At 43.5% G+C, this 20,884-nt stretch overlaps 1 protein-coding gene across 1 annotated transcript; it reads right to left on the reverse strand.

Moving 5' to 3' along the window:
• Window positions 1-3,841: 3,841 nt before the first annotated feature.
• Window positions 3,842-19,360, reverse strand: Fbxo40 (F-box protein 40). Its single transcript, XM_051191448.1, has 4 exons — window positions 19,148-19,360; window positions 10,993-11,022; window positions 6,446-8,359; window positions 3,842-4,152 (listed from the first exon to the last, which is right to left on the reverse strand). The coding sequence occupies exons 2-4, from the start codon at window positions 10,993-10,995 to the stop codon at window positions 3,940-3,942; spliced, it is 2,130 nt and encodes a 709-aa protein (XP_051047405.1). The 5' UTR covers window positions 10,996-11,022; window positions 19,148-19,360; the 3' UTR covers window positions 3,842-3,939.
• Window positions 19,361-20,884: the final 1,524 nt, after the last annotated feature.

Here is a 20,884-nt window from a genome sequence, read left to right on the forward strand (position 1 = left end):
ACAAGATTAAGGTAGCTCAGCTTCTATTGGCTTTAGCAGTTGTATGAAGTTAGACTTTTTCAGCACATGGTGATTTTGGTGTGTGTGTTGCCTAGAGGGCAATATTAGCTGTTAACCCTCAGGAACATAACCTGCCTCTTTTTAAAAAGGAGTTCTCTTTGATCTGGTGCTCACTTAATAGGCTAGATTCTGTTGGTTATGGAGCCCCAAGGATCATCTTGTCTCTGCATTCCCAGCACTAAGATTATTATGGAGATCTAACTCAGGTCCTCATTTGTAGCAGGCAAGCACTTTGCTAACTGAGCCAGTGCCCCAGCCTCTGGCACATAGTGAATTCTTGAGGAAGAAGCACAAATTAGAGGGTTGGAAGTCAGAACGGAAGGCTGCCCAAAAGGAAAGACTAATAGCAAAGGAGAAAAAATTCAAGTGACCGGAAGAGGGGCTGTGCTCTCAGGAAGGCCCAGACTCCCTGATACCAGGACAATTGGAGCCCAAGACCAGGAGAGGGTAGATGGAGAAAGTCCTTGGAGCTCTTGTGTAGTCCAGAGCTAGAACAGATACAAAAGGACATGAGGACAGCCAGGCAGCCATGATCAGCAAAAAGTGACTCCCCAAACACGATACAGGGATGAGGAAGGCAAGTGGGTTTAATCCAGCCCCAGCAAAGACAGGAATGGGAGACCATGGAGTACAAGACAAATGAAAGTCAGGGGTTGAAACACAGCATCCTTAGTTTATAAGATATAGAAGCCAAAGCTGTTAGCAGTATTGATATTGGTTTCAGCTGCCAAAAATGGAGAAGGCATTGAAATGGAGGGGCTACAATTAATGGCTGAGACCACAGCAGCCCCAGGGTGTCAGAGTCAGCCCCACCTTTCCAGAGCTCTACACACTCCAGACTTTCCTTTGGCCTTTCTTCAAAACAAACACTGCTGCATTTGAATGACCATCATGCTTGCCAATGAATCACAAGGCTTACCCATTTAGCCTTTCTGTAGCAGGCCTTTTCTTTTAGACCACCAGCCTCCCAAACCATGACATGGAAACTCAATAGTTATGAATGCTTTGTCCTAGCTTATGCTCATGTTTGGCTCTTTTTATTTCTCTTAAACTACCCTGTTTCTCTTCACCTACATTTTGCCTCAGATATTTTTACCTTTCTTTCTGTATGTCTTTCCTGCTGTCTCTTCCTTCTTATTCTCTTATTTCTTCTCTTCCCTCAAACCTAGATTTCTCCTATTTATTCTGTCTGCCCACCAGCCCCACCTATCCTTTCTCTGCCTAACTATTGGCCATTCAGCTTTTTATTAGGCACCTTAGGCATGCAAGGTAAAACATCTTTTCATAACTAAACAAATGCAGCATAAACAAATGCAACACACCTTTACATAGTTAAAAGTAATGCTACACAGCATAAACAAATGTAACACATATTTACATAGTAAAGGTAAATTCCACAACACCTTTCAGAGTGCAAGGCAACTTTTCTTTCCCATTGGAGAGACACTGGGGTTGCTTGTGTATAGAGTTAAGTCACCGTGGATACATAAAACTGTTCTCCATTTCCGTTTGTTTGATTTGGCATCACACATACATTAGACTTGTACAGTGTTGTTGTTGCTTTAAACTGACATCTAATTCTCACTTTGCTTCCCATTTGACCTTTTCTCATAAGACAAGCTTCCTCCTTACGTCTGTTTTGAGGTCACAGGTCATTTGTGCCTCAGTTCTGTAGTTCCCCCCCCCCCACACACACATTCTGCTTTTCACCTCTAGGTTGCCTTTCTTGAGGGTGATGTTCATCAAAGGGCTCTGCCCATGGATGTCTTACTGAGACTCTATGTTTGCAATACATCCCTCCTCACCCTCATCAGCTACTGCTTAAACTGAAGCCACGTGGAGCTGTCTTGTTCCTGTCACAGGGCACCTGCTGCTCATTCTGCTCTTTGCAGTTTCCTTGGTCCAATCATTCAACAGCCCCAGTGCCTCTGAGAGGATCCCTTTCACTATGTCTGCCCTCCCACAAAGTGAACGTATCTCTAGCAGTCAGGGAATGCCTGGGGTTTCTTGATTTCCTTTAACATAAACAATGGATTCCCTTATATAATGTTTCGCGATGTCAGTCATCTTGGTGCTGCTCTGAGATAGGGCCTGGTGAAGGAAAATCATGGCTGGAAGCATCTACACCCCAATCAGGTGTGGGGTCCCTGACTGCTCTCCTTGGCCAAGCTGCTTCTAGCAGTACAGATTATGGGGCTGAGTCCTGTGGCCTCCCTGTCTCTCTGCAGCTGCTGGCTCATTTAACTAGAGTCCTGGGTTTGTTTCCATGGTCTATAGTTCTTTCTCTAATAAGAAACCCTGAGAGGGCTTTGAGAACTTCGTTCCACTGGGTTCTGGGAAGAACCCAGAACCTATGCCTGAAGAACTTGCTTTCCTTTTATGGCTGCTTCATTGTTCAGCTATTTCAGTTAGTCATCTTCACTGAACAAAATCTTAGAGAACACCCTAGATACAGTTTTAGAAAATGATGACTCACAAAGAAGTGGTGAGATACAAGAAATATAAGTCAAACTATAAAGATTAGGAATCATAGCATTGTGTTAATAGTATGAGAGGAATATAGTGAAAAATGAGCATGCTTTCAGTCTGGGCTTCCTCTGCTGCCTTCCTGACTCTTTGCAGGCATCAGCTTCTTAATCTGTATCAGCTTCTTCTTCTGCATCAGTTTCTTCACATGCACCAGCTTCTTCATCTGCACAGCTCTGAATCATGGTCAGAGAGACCGATACCCAGACAACGAGCTCACAGATTGGCGAGACTCTGTTATTTGATTTCTTGGCTGGTTGGTTCCCTGTGATGCCTGCCCTTCCTTTGCCTTGTTTTTCACTAACTTGAGAACTTCTAGGATTGTTAGAAAATGCCACCAATTAAGGGAAGACTGACTTAACCTAAGATAAATTACTTTCCTGGGTTCAGATTTCCCTAAAGAGGCCAGGGAGGAAGGATATAGTTTTAAACTGTAGCCCGAGGATGCAAAGCCATATGGTAGATCATCTCCATCTGGTTCCCAATCTAGCATCGTCAAATGTTTAAAACTTATTTTGTAAACAAGTAAGAATTGCATGAGTTATGCCACTGAGTAGCTGTGTGAGATCTGATTTGTCACATTAAAAGGGGAGCACATCCTAACTTACTGTCGATGGTGTGGCATCCTTTAGGACAGTGACTCTCAACCATGAACTACTTTGTTCCTCAAGACCATTGGCCTTTCCTTCATTTTAAGGACTTTCTTTGTGTCACCAAGACTTTATCCAACAGACTGTTTAGCTTTGGCCTGTGGTGTCTTTGAAACTGCTGTGCTCCCCAGAGTGGTTCATTCTGTTGGGTTGTATTGGAACTGTCTGGGCTTTAATGCAGTAGGGTGACCAAAAAAAAAAAAAAAAAAAAAAAAAGCCCTTAACTGTCAAGAAAGGCCACTCTCTAGAACCTTACAGTTGGGTTCCCTCCTCAGGGAGGACACTTTATCCCAGACCCTGTCCCTGTATTGCCTGCTTCAAGAATTTGAAGGTGGTTTGTAAACTAGATAGCTCAATGTAGAATCACCAGTCCATGCTGGTTACAGAATTTCCTGGATCTGTAGTCAACTGAGGACTTGGGTTCATTTTTCAAATGGCCTTAAGTTACTTATTTTCTCTCAGATGGATCTATTTTAAGGGGAAAAAAGATGAAAGATCTAAGATAAGGCAAAAATGTGGCACTGTCATACAAGCCATACCGCAGAAAACTATCCTACTGTAGTTGCTAAGACCTGAAGGATTTCACTCATTCTCTAGACCCAGTGAAGCGGATATGTGGGTTTGGTTTCAGAAGGGTATCCTCTAACCGTAGTGTCCTACTTTCAATAACCCTGAGAAGCCAGGAGCAGTAGTGTAGAAATCTTTAGGTGTGTCTACCCCGTGGTCGGGCCCTGAATGTGGATACCAAGCTCTCCCGGGCCTGCTCTTGGGGCTGACACATGCTGGTCAAGCGAATCGGATCAGTCTTGTGCTCTACAATGTTGAAAGGACAGGCTTTCAGGTGTTCAGACATGGAGGTGACTTCGTTAAACTCCCAGCTCTTGATTTTGGAGAAGAGGCTGCTGAACTGCCAGACCTGCCAGGAAAGAGAAACTCAAAGGTGAGCACAGGCAGTGAGCACTGAGTGCTTCCAGGCTGAGTGGGACTGAGCAGTGTGTGAGATGGCTGACCCCGTTCCTCTGTGTTCAGCTTCCACAGTGCTCAGTGGCGGCACGACACACCTTATTTCCTTTTCCTGCATCTAATGCCCCAGCACCTTGCTAATTAATAATCTTCCCAGCCAGCCTTGTATTGTTTATGACTCCTGATGCCAATCAACAATTGATACACACCTTTTCCAGGGCCCCTAGGAGCAACAAAAATTAGGTCTAGACAAGTTCAAATGTTAATGATTAGCTCTTGTGGGGCTCTGCTCTGAAACTTTTGAGCGAGAGATCAGAAGCAGATCCTCGTTTCCCTCTGTACTTGGACTAGGAGGAAGCTGGGGACGCAGAAGCCCCCAGCAGTTACCTTAGAATGCAGCCAATATTGCAGAAGTGGGGATAAGAACAAAGGTCATTTTTGAGCTGCTAGATTAAGCCTTACCTGTTGCCTATGGATTTTTAAAAATTATATATTCATACATTTCTTATATATTTTATGCCCCTTTATGTTTGTTTTCTAAAATTTAAAATGAAAAATATCCCAATAATGAAGGGTATTCTTAGAATAAAGACTCCAAAAGATTTCCATGAGTATGGTGCTCAATCTAGCATTGATTTTCCACCTGAGACAGACTAGCAGAGTCACCAGTTTTAAAGTGCTTATGGTAGACAGACTAATACCCTTTCAGCCTGACTGTTCTGCCATCATATTTGGTCATTGTTTCTGAGACCTTAGAACTGTTATCCATTTTTCTTATAAAGCACTTTAATATGGCTATCCTTTAGCATCATATAAGTTCTTTCTCCCTTTTTGCAAGAAAATTAGTCTGTCCTAAATGATGTTCAAAAGTGATGAGACATTTGCATTTGAGGCAAAATTGGGCCAAAAAATAATGAGCTCATTTTTAGCATGTAAACTAAATTATTGACATCTGATTTTATAGAGAAATATAGGTGCTAGTCTTAGATGTACGGCTTGCTAGAGGCAGTGTATTGTTCATGAATGTTTGACAGTTGGTCTTTAATATGTGGATGCAGGCATACATACATAAGAGAGTCTTATTAACTATTTTTTCAAGAAGATTATTTAAGAAAAAATTGAGGGAATATATACAGGATACTTTGGACATAATCAATAAAAATAGATGCAAACAACTAATTCCTCCATATGAATTTGAGAACATCCATGTATTAGGGAAAAACACAGAAATAGCATTGGTGATGCAAATAGATATCATATATTCGTGGTTCATGTTATCAACACATTTGGTATAATAAAAGATATCACAAACACTTTGAATATGAAGAATTAGGAGTCTGACTTCTGAAGAAGCTGCAAGTCAGTAAAGACGACTCAACTGAGAGAAGGAACATGGTTTTACAGAGGAAATGATTCTTTGATTTATATACTGCAGTGTTTTATATTAAATCATTTAACCATGGGAAATCAGTGAACCAAACTCATATACAATTTCAAAATAAAACCTACTTTTTAAAAATCTGTTGGTGTGAGACTGAGAGGAATTTGTTGGTCTGTTACACTAATCAGAATCCAAGCAGGGAGCAAGTGGTACACTCAAATGGGGTGGTTTTTTGTTTTTTTTTTTGGGGGGGAGTGTGGTTTGCAAATCTGGGGGCAATATCCAGAGCTAGTAGCCTAAATTTTCATGGAAATAGGGAAACTGTTCCAGACATCCAGAACAAGCAGCTGTGTGGATCAAGTCACCAAGAGTAGCCACCTCCCATGGAAGGACACAGCCACTTCCTGGTATCTGGAGGAGGGGTTTTGAAGGGGCAGGACCTTGGAGGGGCGGAGTCTTGGAGGGGAGGGGTGGGCCTACTGAGAGGAGGGGCCGCTTCAGTGCTTCACCCTCCTCCCTTCTCCTCCTAAAACTTTAGCATTGTTCAATTTAACGAGAAGCTGGAGTGCAGGAGAGCCAGCTGAAGCAAGCTGCAGAGATAAGTCTTTGAGATAGACCAGGGTTGAGAAGGATGAAGATAAGAGAGCCAGTGGATAACGGGTGAGCAAATGAAAGACATTCAAGGCATATAAGCAGGCACTGGCATCAGCACTATACTGCCAAACATATGTTTATATTCTCTTTCCTGCTGGACCGAGCTTCTCAGGTGAGTCTTATTTCTATCAACCATCCCAATGTCTGGTACAGTACTTACCTCCAAGAGAGCACTTAATAGATATTGAATGAATGAAAAATGTTTACTTGCCTGACTGTGAACTTTCCAGGAGGAGCCTCCATGAGAATACCTCTTCTTCTTCCATTGTAAGAGGACCATCCCTCTCTCTTGCAATAAAGTGGCACAGATGTTCCTCATCAGTACCGACACCTGTGAGAACTGGGCCAGGCTGATGCTGTCCAGAAACCCAGCAATGTATTGCAATACCTCCAGGGGCAGGCTGGTTAGAGAATTTAGGCTTTTTCTACCATGGCCCGAGAGCTGGTCACTCTTCGATCCCTCACTCAGCTCTGGAGCAACCTCTGGCTTGATGGCAAAGGTCTTCAGCTCTTGGCTGTAGATTACTTTTGCTTTTTGTCCAGGGGGCCTGAAGTGGTTTTGGACAAATGTACACCCCAAGTAGGCGAGAGGGCATCGGTGCTGGAACCAGCCATTGAGACATGACTGGATGTCTGTGTGGACGTTCTTGAAGTGCAGGGGAAATTCATCCCTCCGGAAGAATTTGTTGCAGGTGAAAGTAAAGGCTGAACTGCTTTTATTGTGTCTCCGGGTCACGCACTCACTATAGAGTTCCACATGCAGGCCCCCAGGTTGGTTAGTGGTGCCTAGGACATCAGCCAACACTGTCTCTGAGGAAAACTGCTCTGGCTCAAAATTGTATGTTTGGGTAGCAAGGTCCATAAAGAGCCCATCGATGCTCCTGGATTCAGAGATGATGTGGCCTTTGAGTTCTCTTTCCAAAGCACACTGGAGGGTGGTCTTGATGAGATCAGATTTGGGCAGGTCTTCCACACAGATGCCCAAATCGGAAGTGTCCACGGCCTTGTGTTCACTTGGTCTGCACCTCAACATGGCATCTCCCAGGCGAGCTCGCTTCCCGCAGTAACTCACAGGGATTTTGAAGGTGTAAACAGTTTTCACTTCTTGAGCCTCGAGGTTGCCATAAACAAAGTCTCTCTCCTTGGGCGTACACGCTGGCATCTGCCCGAAGTGGATGAGCATCCTCCCATTGTGTACCAGATACATGTTATAGTCTTTGGCATCTACAGCTGTTTTTAGTCTTTCCAGAACACCATCCTGCCAGGGGGCAAGCCCTGTCATCTCCATGGCAGCCGGAAGATCCTGGGGCTTCGGGCTTTGCTGTAGTTCACTTCTTCTGGGAGAGCCCTCTGTATCACCTGTGCTATTAGAACACTGCTCTTTTCCGGTCTCATCCCTATTCTTGTCTTCACTCTTCCCCAAGGAACTGGTTAAAACTGAGGCCGCGTGCTCCTTGCTGAACATACTTTCCCACTTGCCAAACTTGGCCAGGTCCATACCTTCTTTGGTTCTTGCCAGTGCATCTCTTTCTTCCTGACTGAGTTCCATCATTTGCCCGTTGGTTGCCGGTAAACAAAAGTGTGGTACTGGCCTGGCATCCACTCCCCCGACTGCACCTCCCACCTCCTCCCAGCAGGTGTCACCATTCATGGCTGGCTCCTCCTCGGTGGCATCTCTGGTTTCTGGGAAAAGCTCTACCATTTTCAAGGATCTGAAGAGAACCTTCTGATCCTGGAGGGCTAGGGCTGTGTCCAAACACTCCTCGCTGGGAGTCTCTTTCATGATGTTTTCATGAAGGGCGGTTTCTGAATCCACATTTGGCCAGCGGTTCCATTCCATGGAGCAGCAGACCACGCTGGCTGGGCACACCTGTAGGTGCTTAGCCAGCTTGTGTCGCGCCATGGAGAGCGGGCAGCCATACTCGGAGTTGAGGCATGGAACCTGTTCTAGAGGGCAGAGGAGTGCGTGCTCTGCCTCTTTGCACATGTGGAAGGTAGCACCACAAAGCAGGTGGCAGCTTATCACCTGGCAGGAGACGCTAGGTTCCACAGGAACATGGCAGTGGCGATTGATGCATCCTTCACAATGCCTATGCTGCTCAGGTGAAGGCCTGCGTGCCCGGCCCTGGACACAGTGGAGACAAAGGCAGTAAAGACAGGTGAGTGCAGGAAGGGGAATGAAATACACTCTAGCAATGGGTTTTGATGCACTTACCTCATGTCTCTTTAAAACTTCTATAGCAACCTTTTAACGCGCAGAGACAATGGGGAACACAGCAGTCCAGGACAGCCTTTGTAGTAGTTTATGCTGTGTAAGTGGTATGTATTTTTAAAAGAGATCCCAAAGATTGGGTCATGACAGACTACATTTATAATAACTGTTATTTTCAAACCATATATTATGAGTGATTTGTAACACATTGCTAACAATTTTGTCTTAGGGTTACTATTGCTGTGATGAAACACCATGACTAAAAGCAGGTTGGGGAGGAAAGGGTTTGTTTGACTTATATTTCTACATCAAAGTCCACCCCAAAGAAAGTCAGGACAGGAACTCAAACACAGCAGGAACCTGGAGACAGGAGCTGATGGAGGGATGCTGCTTACTGACTTGCTCCTTATGGCTTGCTCGACCTGCTTTCTTATAGAACCCAGTACCAGCAGCCAAGGGATGGCACCACCCACAATGGCCTGGGCTCTCCCATATCAATCAATAGTTAGGAAAATGCCCTGTAGGCACCACCCTACATGTGGAGTGGGAGAGGGATGGGAGGGAAGGGTGGGCAAGGGGCATGAGAGGGTGGGAGAGAGAAAGAGGGAGGGAAAGGGAACTGGGATCGATATGTAAAATAAAAATAAAAAATAAATTAATAAAAAAGGAAAAAAAAAAAAGAAAGAAAATGCCCTATAACTGGGTCTTAGGAAGGCATTTTCTCAATTAAAGTTCCCTCCCTTCAGATGATTTTAGTCTGTGTCAAGCTAATATAAGGCTAGCCAACACAACACCCACCAATATGATTTTAACATTGCTTTTTATACTGGATAAGACTGGATTCTTATTTACCTATATTTCTCATCACATTTATTACTTTTTTGTGTGATAATCTAAAGACAAAATAAAAAAGGGATATATAAAGGGGAGAGGGTAGATATAGAAGGAGATGTGGGAAGAGTAAATATGATCAAGATATATTGTATGAAATTCTATAGGAATTAAAAGTATTATTTAAAAATTTCTGCCTAAGGACCACCAGCCTATAATTCACACTGCCAGAGAAACTAGGATACAAGGAGAATTCTAAGAGATTCATACAGAAGGGGAAAGGAACAAGATCTCCTGAGCATATTGGGAGTGGGGGGGGGGTCAGTGAGTGGAGAGAGAGACCATAAAAGAGAGAGTCATTATAGGTTTCAAGAGAAAATGACTCTAGAGAAATGTCTAGAGACCTACAAGACTGACCCCAACTAACAATGTAGGCAACAGTGGAAAGGCTACCATAAATGCCCTTCCCTGACAATGAGATCGACGACTAACTGATCCACCATCATGGAACCCTCATCTAGTAACTGATGGAAATAGAAGCAGACACCCACAGCTAAACACTGAGCCGAACTGGAATCCAAATGCAGAGAGGGAGGACAAGACCAGAAACCCACAGAGACAGCTGACCTGAACAAAGAGGAGCTAATGGGCCCCAGACTGATATCTGGGAATCCAGCACTGGACAGACTCAGACCCCCTGAACATGGGTCTCAGTTAGAAGGCCTGGGCAGTCTAAGAGACCTCTGACAGTGGAACCAGGATGTAGCCCTGGTGCACAAAAGGACTTTGGGAGCGCATTCCCCATGGAGGGATACTCCTTTAACCTAGAGGCAGGAGGGAGGGCCTAGTCCCTACTCCAAATGACTTGACAGGTTTAGATGACCCCTCCAGGAAGGCATCAACCTATATGCAGAGTGGGGTGGTGGTGGGATGGGAGGGTGGTCCGGGGGCATGGGAAGGTGGAAAAGAGGGATGGAGGGAGGGACGGAGAGGAAACTGGGTTCGATATGTAAAATAATAAAAATAAATTAAAAAAATTCTGCCTAATATCATGAAGATATAGATTTATATAGCTTGGGAGTCTTTTTTTTTTGTTCCATTTTGATCTACAACATATTGAGATTATATTTTTGTATATAATTTAATTCAACACAAAAATCATATCCTTTGCAAGCTTTCTTCATGATGGTGGTGCATGTAACACTTCTGAATATGACTGTGCTGTTATCCATCTAGCCAGCTATTCCAGAGGACAAGACTGGGTATGGTTTGTTCACACTTTACTGTTTAGCATCTAGCAATTGACATAAGCCACTCTAGGTATTCAGTAATACGTCCTGAATGAAGGAATTGTTAGCCATTTAGATTATTGTTGGCATTTTTAATATTTTTACTTTTTAAAAAGTTCATTGGCATTACATAATAATTATATATATGTATATGTATTACAATAGCTAATGACCACATCAGAGTAATTGACATTTTTATTTCATTGTTTACTATTTCTATGTGTTGAGCAATTAATTTTCATTTTTTTCACTTTAAATATTTGCTCATGAATCTTTCTCATCTTTCCCCTTACTATCTACTTTTTGATAATATATATCATTAACTGACACAGCCACATCCATTACCATTGGGTTGGGCTCTGGGATAAATAGGAGTTAGACCTGGACCTCTCAACAGTGAAGCTCTGGCAAAATCCTGATACTTACCATGGCTTCCCAACATCTGGCTTCTTAACTCTATGGGAAATATGAAAATATAAATGATTAGTAAGGAAAGTGTTGTAGTTGTTTATATGATCAAGGGTCAAAGGAACTTCACATGGCTAGTCATTAAATTCTGCTCACCACCTCGGAGGAGTTATCCCATTTTACAGTTAAAAAAATGGAGACTTCGGAAGCTAACTTATCCAAGGTCACTCATCTACCAAATATGGAGCCAGATTTCCAAGTCAGGCCATGCTGGCCCAAGCTCTTGCACTGACCCACACATCCTCTGATGGGGACTGTTCCAACTATGGAAACTGTGACTACTGCTTCTTGAAACCCTTCACTGTTTACCTCCAATTGTCCATCCAGCCCTAATGTCCCCTGCCATTCATGGGGTTTCATGTCCACTGAGGGGCCAGCCTGAGGTCCAGCTTGACCTGGGGTATACCTATTTTATATCATTCACCTAGTATCTTAGCTGTGCTATGACTAGGTCAGGGGTCAAAACTTCCAAACTCTACAAGCAGGCTACAGTGGAGACTGTGGCAACCGGAACAGAAGCTATCCTGCCTTCAGATGAACTGAAGTTACCCAGCTCTAGTTGCTTGGTTTTTTTGAGAAAATGTGTTGCCATATCTTCTGGATTTTCCTGAGAAGACAGGAAGCTGATTTCTGTGAGTGTAATTCAGTGAAGTAGTTAGGAGGTTGACTGTGTAGTTCTCTTCCCTAGCTTTACAGGCCAGTGGCTATGAGGCTTTGGGAACATCTCTTAGCATCTTTTAAATTCATTTCCCCTCTGTGAAGGAGGAGGCTAGCATTACCTACACCCCTATTGAGAGGGAGGGATAAATGAGCTAAAAATACATGAAATGCTTAGAACTGTGCTTGCGTAACCTATATACTTGCTCTTATAAAGTAAGTATTCTCTATTTCATCATAGTGTAAAATATTTTACTACATAATATATCAGAAAATCCTCAGAATTTTAAGTGTTGACAGCTAATCCAATTTAAAACAACCACATTCTGTTTGGGCAAAGACAAACTATTCAGGCTAGATTAGCTGTGCTGGCTGAGTTTGTAATGCCTGGCCTAAAGGGTCTACAAGGCCATTCCAGTTTGTGTTCATCTGGGGCACAGCTGGGAGGTTAGCACTCCAAAATCAGACTATGTAGACCCTTACATTTTTATTTCTTTATTTAGAATTTGTCAATCTGTTGGGTGATTTCTCTCCCTGTAAATTTTTTTTCCAAATGTATACAAACGGTGAATTAACATATACAACAAGCACTTCATAATATACCACTATAACACTTGTTAGTATCTTGTCATCTTTGTGCCCCCTCCTCTTAAATAGTTAGAGCCACCCCACATGATAAAGATACACTAATGATGCTTCATCCCTAAGCACTTCAGGATGGACCTTTTCCTCTGAAACTTATGGTACCATCATCTCATCCATAAAACCTAAAACCAACTACTTAACATCATGGATACACACAAACACACACACACACACACACACACACACACACACACACATGCACCCACAAGAGAGACAGAGTCTCTCTATGTAACCCTGCTTGTCCTGGAACTCTCTATGTAGATCAGGCTGACCTTGAACTCACAAAGATCAAAAGTCTCTGCCTCCCCAGTGCTGGAATTAAAAGTATGCATCACCACACCTAGCTTGAAACAGAGTTCTTTTCAGTACCTATGTATTGAAATTGGGGAAGTCTTTTTTATCTTTAACCCACAATAACCCCCCCCCCCGAAAGATGGGTCTCTTTTTATGCTTTTATCTGTCTACCCATTCAACAAACATTTGTTGATTGTCCTCTATATGTCAGTAATGCCTGTGAGTCACACAAACTGCTGTCAAAACAGTGTGAGACACTTCCATCAGAATCACCTGTGACACTTGTGGACCTGGAGATCCGCATTGTTCTCTATGGTAGCCACCCACATTCGGGTGTTTCAAATTGATCAAAATGAAATGGAGTAACTCCTCCTTCATGCCGTTGTGTTTTAAGTGTTCAGTAGCCATGTCTGCAAGTAGCTACTCTGTTGGATAACACAGAATAGGGCATTTCCATTTTCATGGAGAGTTATAATACTTTGTGCTAATGTAGAATCTGACTGCACCTACACCTGTGGCTATGTGTAGGATAAATACTGGAATTATACCTTCAATACATGCCCTGGTGCTAGTTTGTTTGTTTTGTCAATTTAATACATACTAGAGTTACCTAGGAAGAGGAGCCTCAAATGAGGAAATACCTCCATCGACCATCTATAGGAAAGTCTATAGTGCCACCCTTGGATAGGTGGTCCTGGGGTGTGTAAGAAAACAGGCTGGTCAAGCCATGAGGAGCAAGCTGTTAAGCAACATTTCTCCTTGGCCTTCTTCAGTTCCTTCCTCTAGTTTCCTGTCTTAAGTTCCTGCCCTGACTTCTCTTTATGGTGGACAATTAACTTCAAACTTAAATCAACACTTTACTCCACAAGTTGCTTTTAGCTCTGCTGTTAATCACAACAGTATAAACTGAACAAACAACATACCTCCAAACTTCCCAAACCTTCATTCTAGACCTTACTGAGTAATCATGAAGGAGGATCATCTCAGAGTACTATATTCTCCTGCCACCCTGAACCAGGGAACAGGTAAGAAGCTGTGACTCAGATCATCAGGGTCAGTAGTAGAAAAACAAAGGTATGAGAGTCACAGAGAACCTGGACGGGGTCAGAAGGCTGAAAGGGTTGGTCTGCCCAATGGGCTGAATGTTGTATCCACCAGAAGTTTTACTGTTGCAGTCCAACCACCAACTTGATGGTAGAGTCTTTGGGAAGTGATTGGGCCTTGAGAGCAGAGCATTCATGAATGAAATTAATGCCCTCATAAAGAGGGCCTGAAAGAAAGGATCCTCATGACTCCTGTCCTGTTGAAACATATAAACAAGATAGCTGTGAACCAGCATGCAGCCTTCAAAATACAGCAGCAGATCTGCCATCATCTTGATCTCCAACTCCAAAGTGAGAAATACATTGCTGTTGTTTTATGTTACCTAGCCCCAGGTGTTTTGTTATAGTAACCAGAATAAACTATGATAGACAGAACAGAGTCAGTTCAAAGAACACATCTTTTGTATGAAAAGGTCTAGTTAACTGATCGTTTAAGGCCACTTAAGTGTGCAGGTTGACCCTTGCCATATTTGAGATCATTCCTAGAGGGAAAATCCAAGATGGATTTCATGTGGATATTCTTAAATGTTAGACTAAGGAATCTAGAACTGTTTGGTATACAATAAGGTGGCATTTTACATTGTGATTTGGGAGCTGAGTAGGATGGAGTCAGAGGATCTAGAAAGGGGAACTAATGTGGAGAGTATGATATAGTTGCACAAGTAAGGCTGAAGACAGTAGAAACAAAAAGATGAATCTGATGGGAGGCGCTTTGAAGGGAGAGTAGAGTTGTGGGAATGAGTTAAAAGTTGATGCCAAGATGTAATCCAAGTTGGTCACAAGTTTTGAGAAAAACAGAAGTCTGTGAAGAAACTCCATGAGGCGGCAAGATGAGTCCAACAAGTTTGATATAAGTTGTTCAAGGTGATGGCAAGAAGAGGAACGCAGAGGCAGACACGATGATGTGGAGCTAAGCAAGAGAGTGAGAAATCTCTTAAGTGGGAAATGAGAACACAGAATAGATATCTGAGACATGAAGTATTAATACCCAGCCATGTGTGACCGTTTTGGGGACATTAGGAAGAAGGGCAGCCAGAGGAGGGACCAAATGTTGAGCAAATCAGGACTATGCTGTCACAGCTATAAAGGAAAAGGTGAGTAATGCCACTTACACTGCCAGAAAAAAAAAATGGTCACAGTCATGACTACATGTGCTTACAAACTATCCTCAAACAGCTCTTCAGCTGTGGGAACCCATGTGAAATTGGTGTTTGATGAGCGAGAGAAGCATGTGTTTTGATGCTGACAGGACTGTGGCCTCTCAAGAGGAATGGCACAACCTGCTTCCTGTTCAGCTGGTCAGTAAGGATGGAGTGGATCCCTTCAGGCAGAAAACAAAAATGATCACAAAGGATGTAAGAGCATGTGAAAAAGCTACCCACACCAGGAATGTCTGGCATACTTAGTACATGTTGGCAATGTACTTGGTCACAATGATGAGCTCAACTTCTGTGAAGGGAAAAAAAGAGTTTGACTAGTTTCCTGGACTCCAGGAATAAGAACTCTGCTCCCCAGCAAGGATGCACTTCACTACAGACAATGGGATAGGCTGGAAGCCCAACCCCTCCCCTTAAGTGTTTTAGAGTTCTTAGGAACCATTAGTGAAGGTGAGAATGTACTATAGCTTTGTTGTTCTCTTTATTCCTGTGGCATTCTTTAAAAATATCTCTCAAAAAGAAAACAGTACATCCTGTCAACAAAAATGTTCTCCCCTTCCTTTTTAAATGTCGCTATTTAAAGACCTCATTCCAAACTCTGGAGTGTCACCAGCTGAGTGACCTTAAGAGAGGACTAGGGTTGAGCAAATGTCACCTTGGAAAAGTTTGGCAGTACAAGACAGGAGTAAGACAGAGATAGCCCAAGGCATAAATACCACACCTCAACTTTTCATTGTATACTTGGGGGGGGGGGTTATTTCACTGGGACAAGGATCAACCCAGAACTCTTGAGAGTCTAAATTATTGCCTGGGATTCTCCTGGTTTAGTACTGAAAGATGAACATCCCAGGCAGGCAGTGAATTGAATAACTTGAGTTTCAGATAGTGAGTTTTGCACTAAGTGGATTAAATTAGATACAGCATCAGTTGCCTTGTGATCTGAGAAAGTTTCTCTCATCCTCCAATTCAGTGCTCAGTGGCTAGATGCTTCTCTTTGGAGTTTGTCTGACTTACCTGGACTGAAGATACATCTATGTTCAGTATAATGGATGAAGAGAAGTGTCTTAGGGTTTCTATTGCTGTGATGAAATATTGTGGCTAAAAGCAAGTTGGGAAGAAAAGGGTTTATTTGGCTGTTCGTCATCAAAAGAAGTCAGGACAGGAACTCAAACAGGGCAGAAACCTGGAGGCAGAAGCTGAAGCAGAGGCCATGGAGGGTGCTGCTTACTGGCGTACTCATGGTTTTCTCAGCTTAGTTTCTAGAAGAACCCAGGATCACCAACCCAGGGTGGCACCATACACAATGGTGATATCATCCACCACCTCCCCCATCAATAATGAAGACAATGCCCTACAGCAGGATCATATGGAGGAATTTTCTCAATTGAGACTCCCACCTCTCTGATGACTCTAGCTTATGTCAAGTTGTCATGAAATTAGCTAGCATATGGAAGGTCTTACTGCCAATATTAACATCTTATTTAGTCCTCACAAAAGCCATGTGAGGTGTGTGTTGCCTCCTTCCATTTACAGACAAGGACACTGAGGTACAAAGAAATCTCCATTTGTCAAGCTTCAAATCCAACACTCTGTCGTGTTCTTCATGGACATACGTGGTCCATCTCCATCATTTGGAGGAGACACAAGGCCATGGCTAGAGTGGGCACAGTACAGTGTTGACATGTATAATCCTGCCAGAGTGGAAAGGAGCTAGATGAATCTTATCAGGAAATGTCTCTGTCTCCATGGAGATATTTTTGTAGGCCTTTCAGTCAGATTGTACACTGGGTCCCCTTTAAGTAGAACAAACAAGAGAATGATCTACATTTGGTAGTGTCATGTTTCAGAGAGTACAAGTGTGAAAGAGAAAGTTTCAGAGTTAAAATGCCACACTATAATATCGGTTCTGATACTTGCTGTGAAACTATATCAGTTACACATATTATAGAAAGTCTTCACTGTGGGAGAAATGATAAAAAGATACACTTTGAGATAGTGTATGATTTCCAGGTGTCTCTGATCCCTTTACTTTCTGTGCTCTTGTGTTTACCCTTAAACTCACTGTTCCCACCTCTAACAAACTGCATTAAGTCAAAAATGTGAGCAACATGTCTTCATCAAAATACGAAATTTAAATTTCCCCTTTCCAAAAGAGACAATAACATGATTTAAACTTTATTAGCCCAACAATAGACACATGCTCAATTTAATTGGCTCTATTTGGTATAGGCTGAGTGAAGTTGATGGTAGCAGGTGTTTGTTAAAGGAGTGCATATCTTTATGAAGAAATCGAGCATTTAGAGCCTGGCAGGAGCTGGGCATGGTGGAGCATACCTTTATTCCCAACACTTAGGAGGCAGTGGCACGTGGATCTCTGAATTTATGGCCAGCCTGGTCTACATAGTGAGTTCTAGCACAGTAAAAGCTAAAAAGAGAGACCCTGTCTAAGATAGACAGACAGATGATTATGGATAGATAGGTAGGTGGATGGATGGATAGATAGATAGATAGATAGATAGATAGATAGATAGATAGATAGTTGGGGTTGGGGACAGTAGTTTAACCAGATACTGGTGGTGGCATTCCGCAGGCCACTTAGAAAGCGGTAAAATTGCTAAGCCAAGGCAAAGGAAGTAGAACCGTGACTCTTAAGGCTTCTAAGGAGAGGTCCCCACAGCAAAATCAGCATTGTCTGTGCCAAATCTACTGAATCAGACCTACTGATTCTCACTAATTTTATGGAAGTTCAAATTTGATAATCACTGAATTAAAGATATCCTGTTATAGTGTTTGTCGAAACACAAGGGAGCTACTGCCAGGTGGGTGGGAATTAGCAGAAAGGCTCATGTTTTCCTTCTTGAGACATTCTTGCTATGTAGCCCAGGCTGGCCTGCTAGATGAAGGGTTTTCACGAAAGGTCTAGAAAGGCAGTGGGCAACTCTGTTTACACCTGTATCCAGCACCACTGCCAAGGTCTGTGATCTCTGATCTGCTCTAACAGAGTGGCTAAGAATCAGGTTCACTTCCCTGTCTTCCATCTCGAGAAGTCACTTTACATTTAAAGTTTTTTCCTTATTAGCATTTAATTCTCATAGGCGATTGTTTACTTGGGGTTGGGGGGGAGGACTGGTAGGTTGTCCCCCTGAAAACTCTAATTTCATACCTGAGCCTCATGCAGACATCAGCCCCATACACTTCTGCCTCAGTGCCATGGAAACCCTGGCAGAATTAATTGCCGTTAGACAAGGCCACAGTGAAACGGATTGTGTAAATAGGTACGATACTAACATAGGCTCCTGTACAGACTTGGGGGTACATTAGAGCTTATAGATGGTGACGAGGAGCCAGCAGTTAGGACACCTGAATAGTCCCTTTAGATCTCCTTTGACTCAGCAGTGGTGGTGTGAACCCAAACACCTCAGATCCCTTTCTGATCAGGCCACTTCCCAGACTGTCCTCAGCTGACCTCGGAACTGAAGAACTGTAAGAAAATAAACAGCCCCCTTGCTGTTGCCAACTGTTTTCATGCAAACAATGGTGTAATGGTTATTCCAGGAGCTAGGAGTAATGTATCTGCCTTCCTAACTTTTACGACCATGAATGGCTTTTCATAGCTTTACTTCTGCTGTTTTGGGTGCGCATGCTTCAAGTCAGTCAGAGCTTTGAGTTCAGGTACATAAGTCTGTGCACGATTTTCAGCTTGTAGATCACTTTCACTTTCATGGCTGTGTTTTTTGGATTCAAGAGAAGCGTGCAGGAGAGAGCCAGCCGCATTTGGGCAGTTTTGTTAGGCAAAACCGGGTTTCAGATGGCAGGCAGAGTGTCAGTATCGAGTGCAGTGAAATATAGCTGTGGTACACTAGCCTGCAGTGTGTCACAAATAGATGGAATTTAAGCCTTGTGACAATGACTTGCAATTAGAACACAAAGGTGACTGAGAACACATTGCAGCATTTGAACTAACTCTGGGTCTCCTTTTCTTTCATCACATGCTGTCCTCCCCTATGACCGCCCTGTAACTAAGATAACACTGAACTGTTCTAGTTGATTGCAGAAGAGGGAGCCCAAACTGGCGATGGCTGCTGACACAGCAAGTTGCTGTAGGCTTTTAAATTCAAAACAGTTTACACATGGCTGAGGATTTCCAGTACCAACTTTTCCCCCATCACCCAAATGTACCCAAGTTTGTTTAACAACACATCTTCAGGGCACAAAGGAAGGACCCAGGTCGCACCTGCCCACCTTTGAAAACCTTACCTAAATGGTACAAGCTGACTCAGCATCTGCGGCTACAAGCTCTTTGGTGGTGAGCAAGCAGGTCTCAAGGAGGTGGCTGCTGGTGCCTCTGCTGCAGCAGAGGACCCGACTTCTGCTGGAAAGGCAAGCGAATGGGAGAAAACGTCAACTGACATAGTTCAAGTGTTTCAAAGTTAAAAATAAAACTTTATCACAAGGGCAATGTGACCAGGCTCAGCTTACGACTTCCTTCGCCTGTAGGTTATCAACACTCGGTGTCTATCTAAGTCCTGGAGTGGCAGAGCAGAGCCCAGGGGAAGTGAGGCTTTTTACTGATGTGCTTTCTTTCATCAGAGGAAGGAGAAAAGCCTTCTGAAGACAGGTCAATGCAAGGCTAGCACAGTCACAATCCCGTATGTGCTGTGGGCAGGTCCAGCTGCACCCAGGAGCTGGGGGAGAAATAGCTAGGCTACTCTAATTATAAACCTGCTTTTCACCCAAGCCCCTTACTGACTGAAGCAGCAATTTGTAGTTATTGGGTTTTTTGTTTTGTTTTGTTTTGTTTTTTGGTTTGTTTTTTCAAGACAGGGTTTCTCTCTGTAGATTTGGAACCCATCCTGGCACTTGTTCTGTAGAGCAGACTGGCCTTGAACTCACAGAGATCCGCCTGTCTCTGCCTCCTGAATGCTGGGATTAAAGGTGTGCCACCAACGCCCAGCTGCTGTTGTCTTTTAATTTAGTCTTTTGGGGGGCCAGCCACCCAGCTCCCAAATAAATGAAGTGAGTCTTATTCTTTTTTTAAATTTAATTTATTATTTTACATGTCGATCCCAGTTTCCTCTCTCTCTCTCCCTCCCTCCCTTCCTCCCCCACTCACTCACTCACTTTTACCCTCTCTGCCCTCTCACATGCACCCTAACCACCCTCCCCTCCCATTCCCCCATCCCAATTCCATATGTAGGGCAATGCCATTCAGTTGGGGTCATGTAGATCTGACAGGTCCTGTGAAGTAGGGACTAGGGCTTCTCTCCTGTCTCTAGGTTAAGGCAGTTATCCCTCCATGGGGGATGTATTAGCAAGGTCCTTTTGTGCACCAGGGATACATCCTGGCTCCACTGTCTGAGGTCCCTTAAACTGCTCAGTCCTTCTGGCTGAGACCCATATTCAGGGGGGCCTGAGTCAGTCCCATGCTGGCTTCCCAGCTATCAGTCTGGGGCCCATTAGCTCCTCCTTGTTCAGGTCAGCTGTCTCTATGTGTTTCTGCCGCCTGGTCTTGTCCTCTCCCTCTGCATCTGGATTCTAGTTCAACTCAGTGTTTATGTATGTGTGTTTGCTCCTGTTTCCAACAGGTATTAGATGAGGGCTACATGGATAAGTTAGTTGTTGATCTCACTATCCGGGAAGGGCATTTATGGTAGCCTTTCCACGGATGCTCATATTGTTAGATGGCGGCAGTCTTGTAGTTCTCTAGACCTTTGTTTGGGTTCAATTTTCTCTTCAAACCAATATTGGCTTCCTCTTTTATGTAGGGTTAGGGTTAGGGTTATGTTCAGGAAGCAGTCTCCTATACCAACTTGTTCAAGGGAACCTCCTACTTTCTGTTCTAAGAGGTTCAATGTCGCTGGATTGATGTTGAGGTCTTTGATACATTTGGGCTTGAGTGTTGTGCATGGTGACAGACATGGGTCTATCTGCATTCTTCTACACACCCTCATCCAATTGTGCCAGCATCATTTTTGAAGATGCTGTCCTCGCCCC

This window comes from Phodopus roborovskii, unplaced genomic scaffold, assembly GCF_943737965.1.
Source record: "Phodopus roborovskii unplaced genomic scaffold, PHOROB, whole genome shotgun sequence".
Taxonomy (NCBI): domain Eukaryota; kingdom Metazoa; phylum Chordata; class Mammalia; order Rodentia; family Cricetidae; genus Phodopus; species Phodopus roborovskii.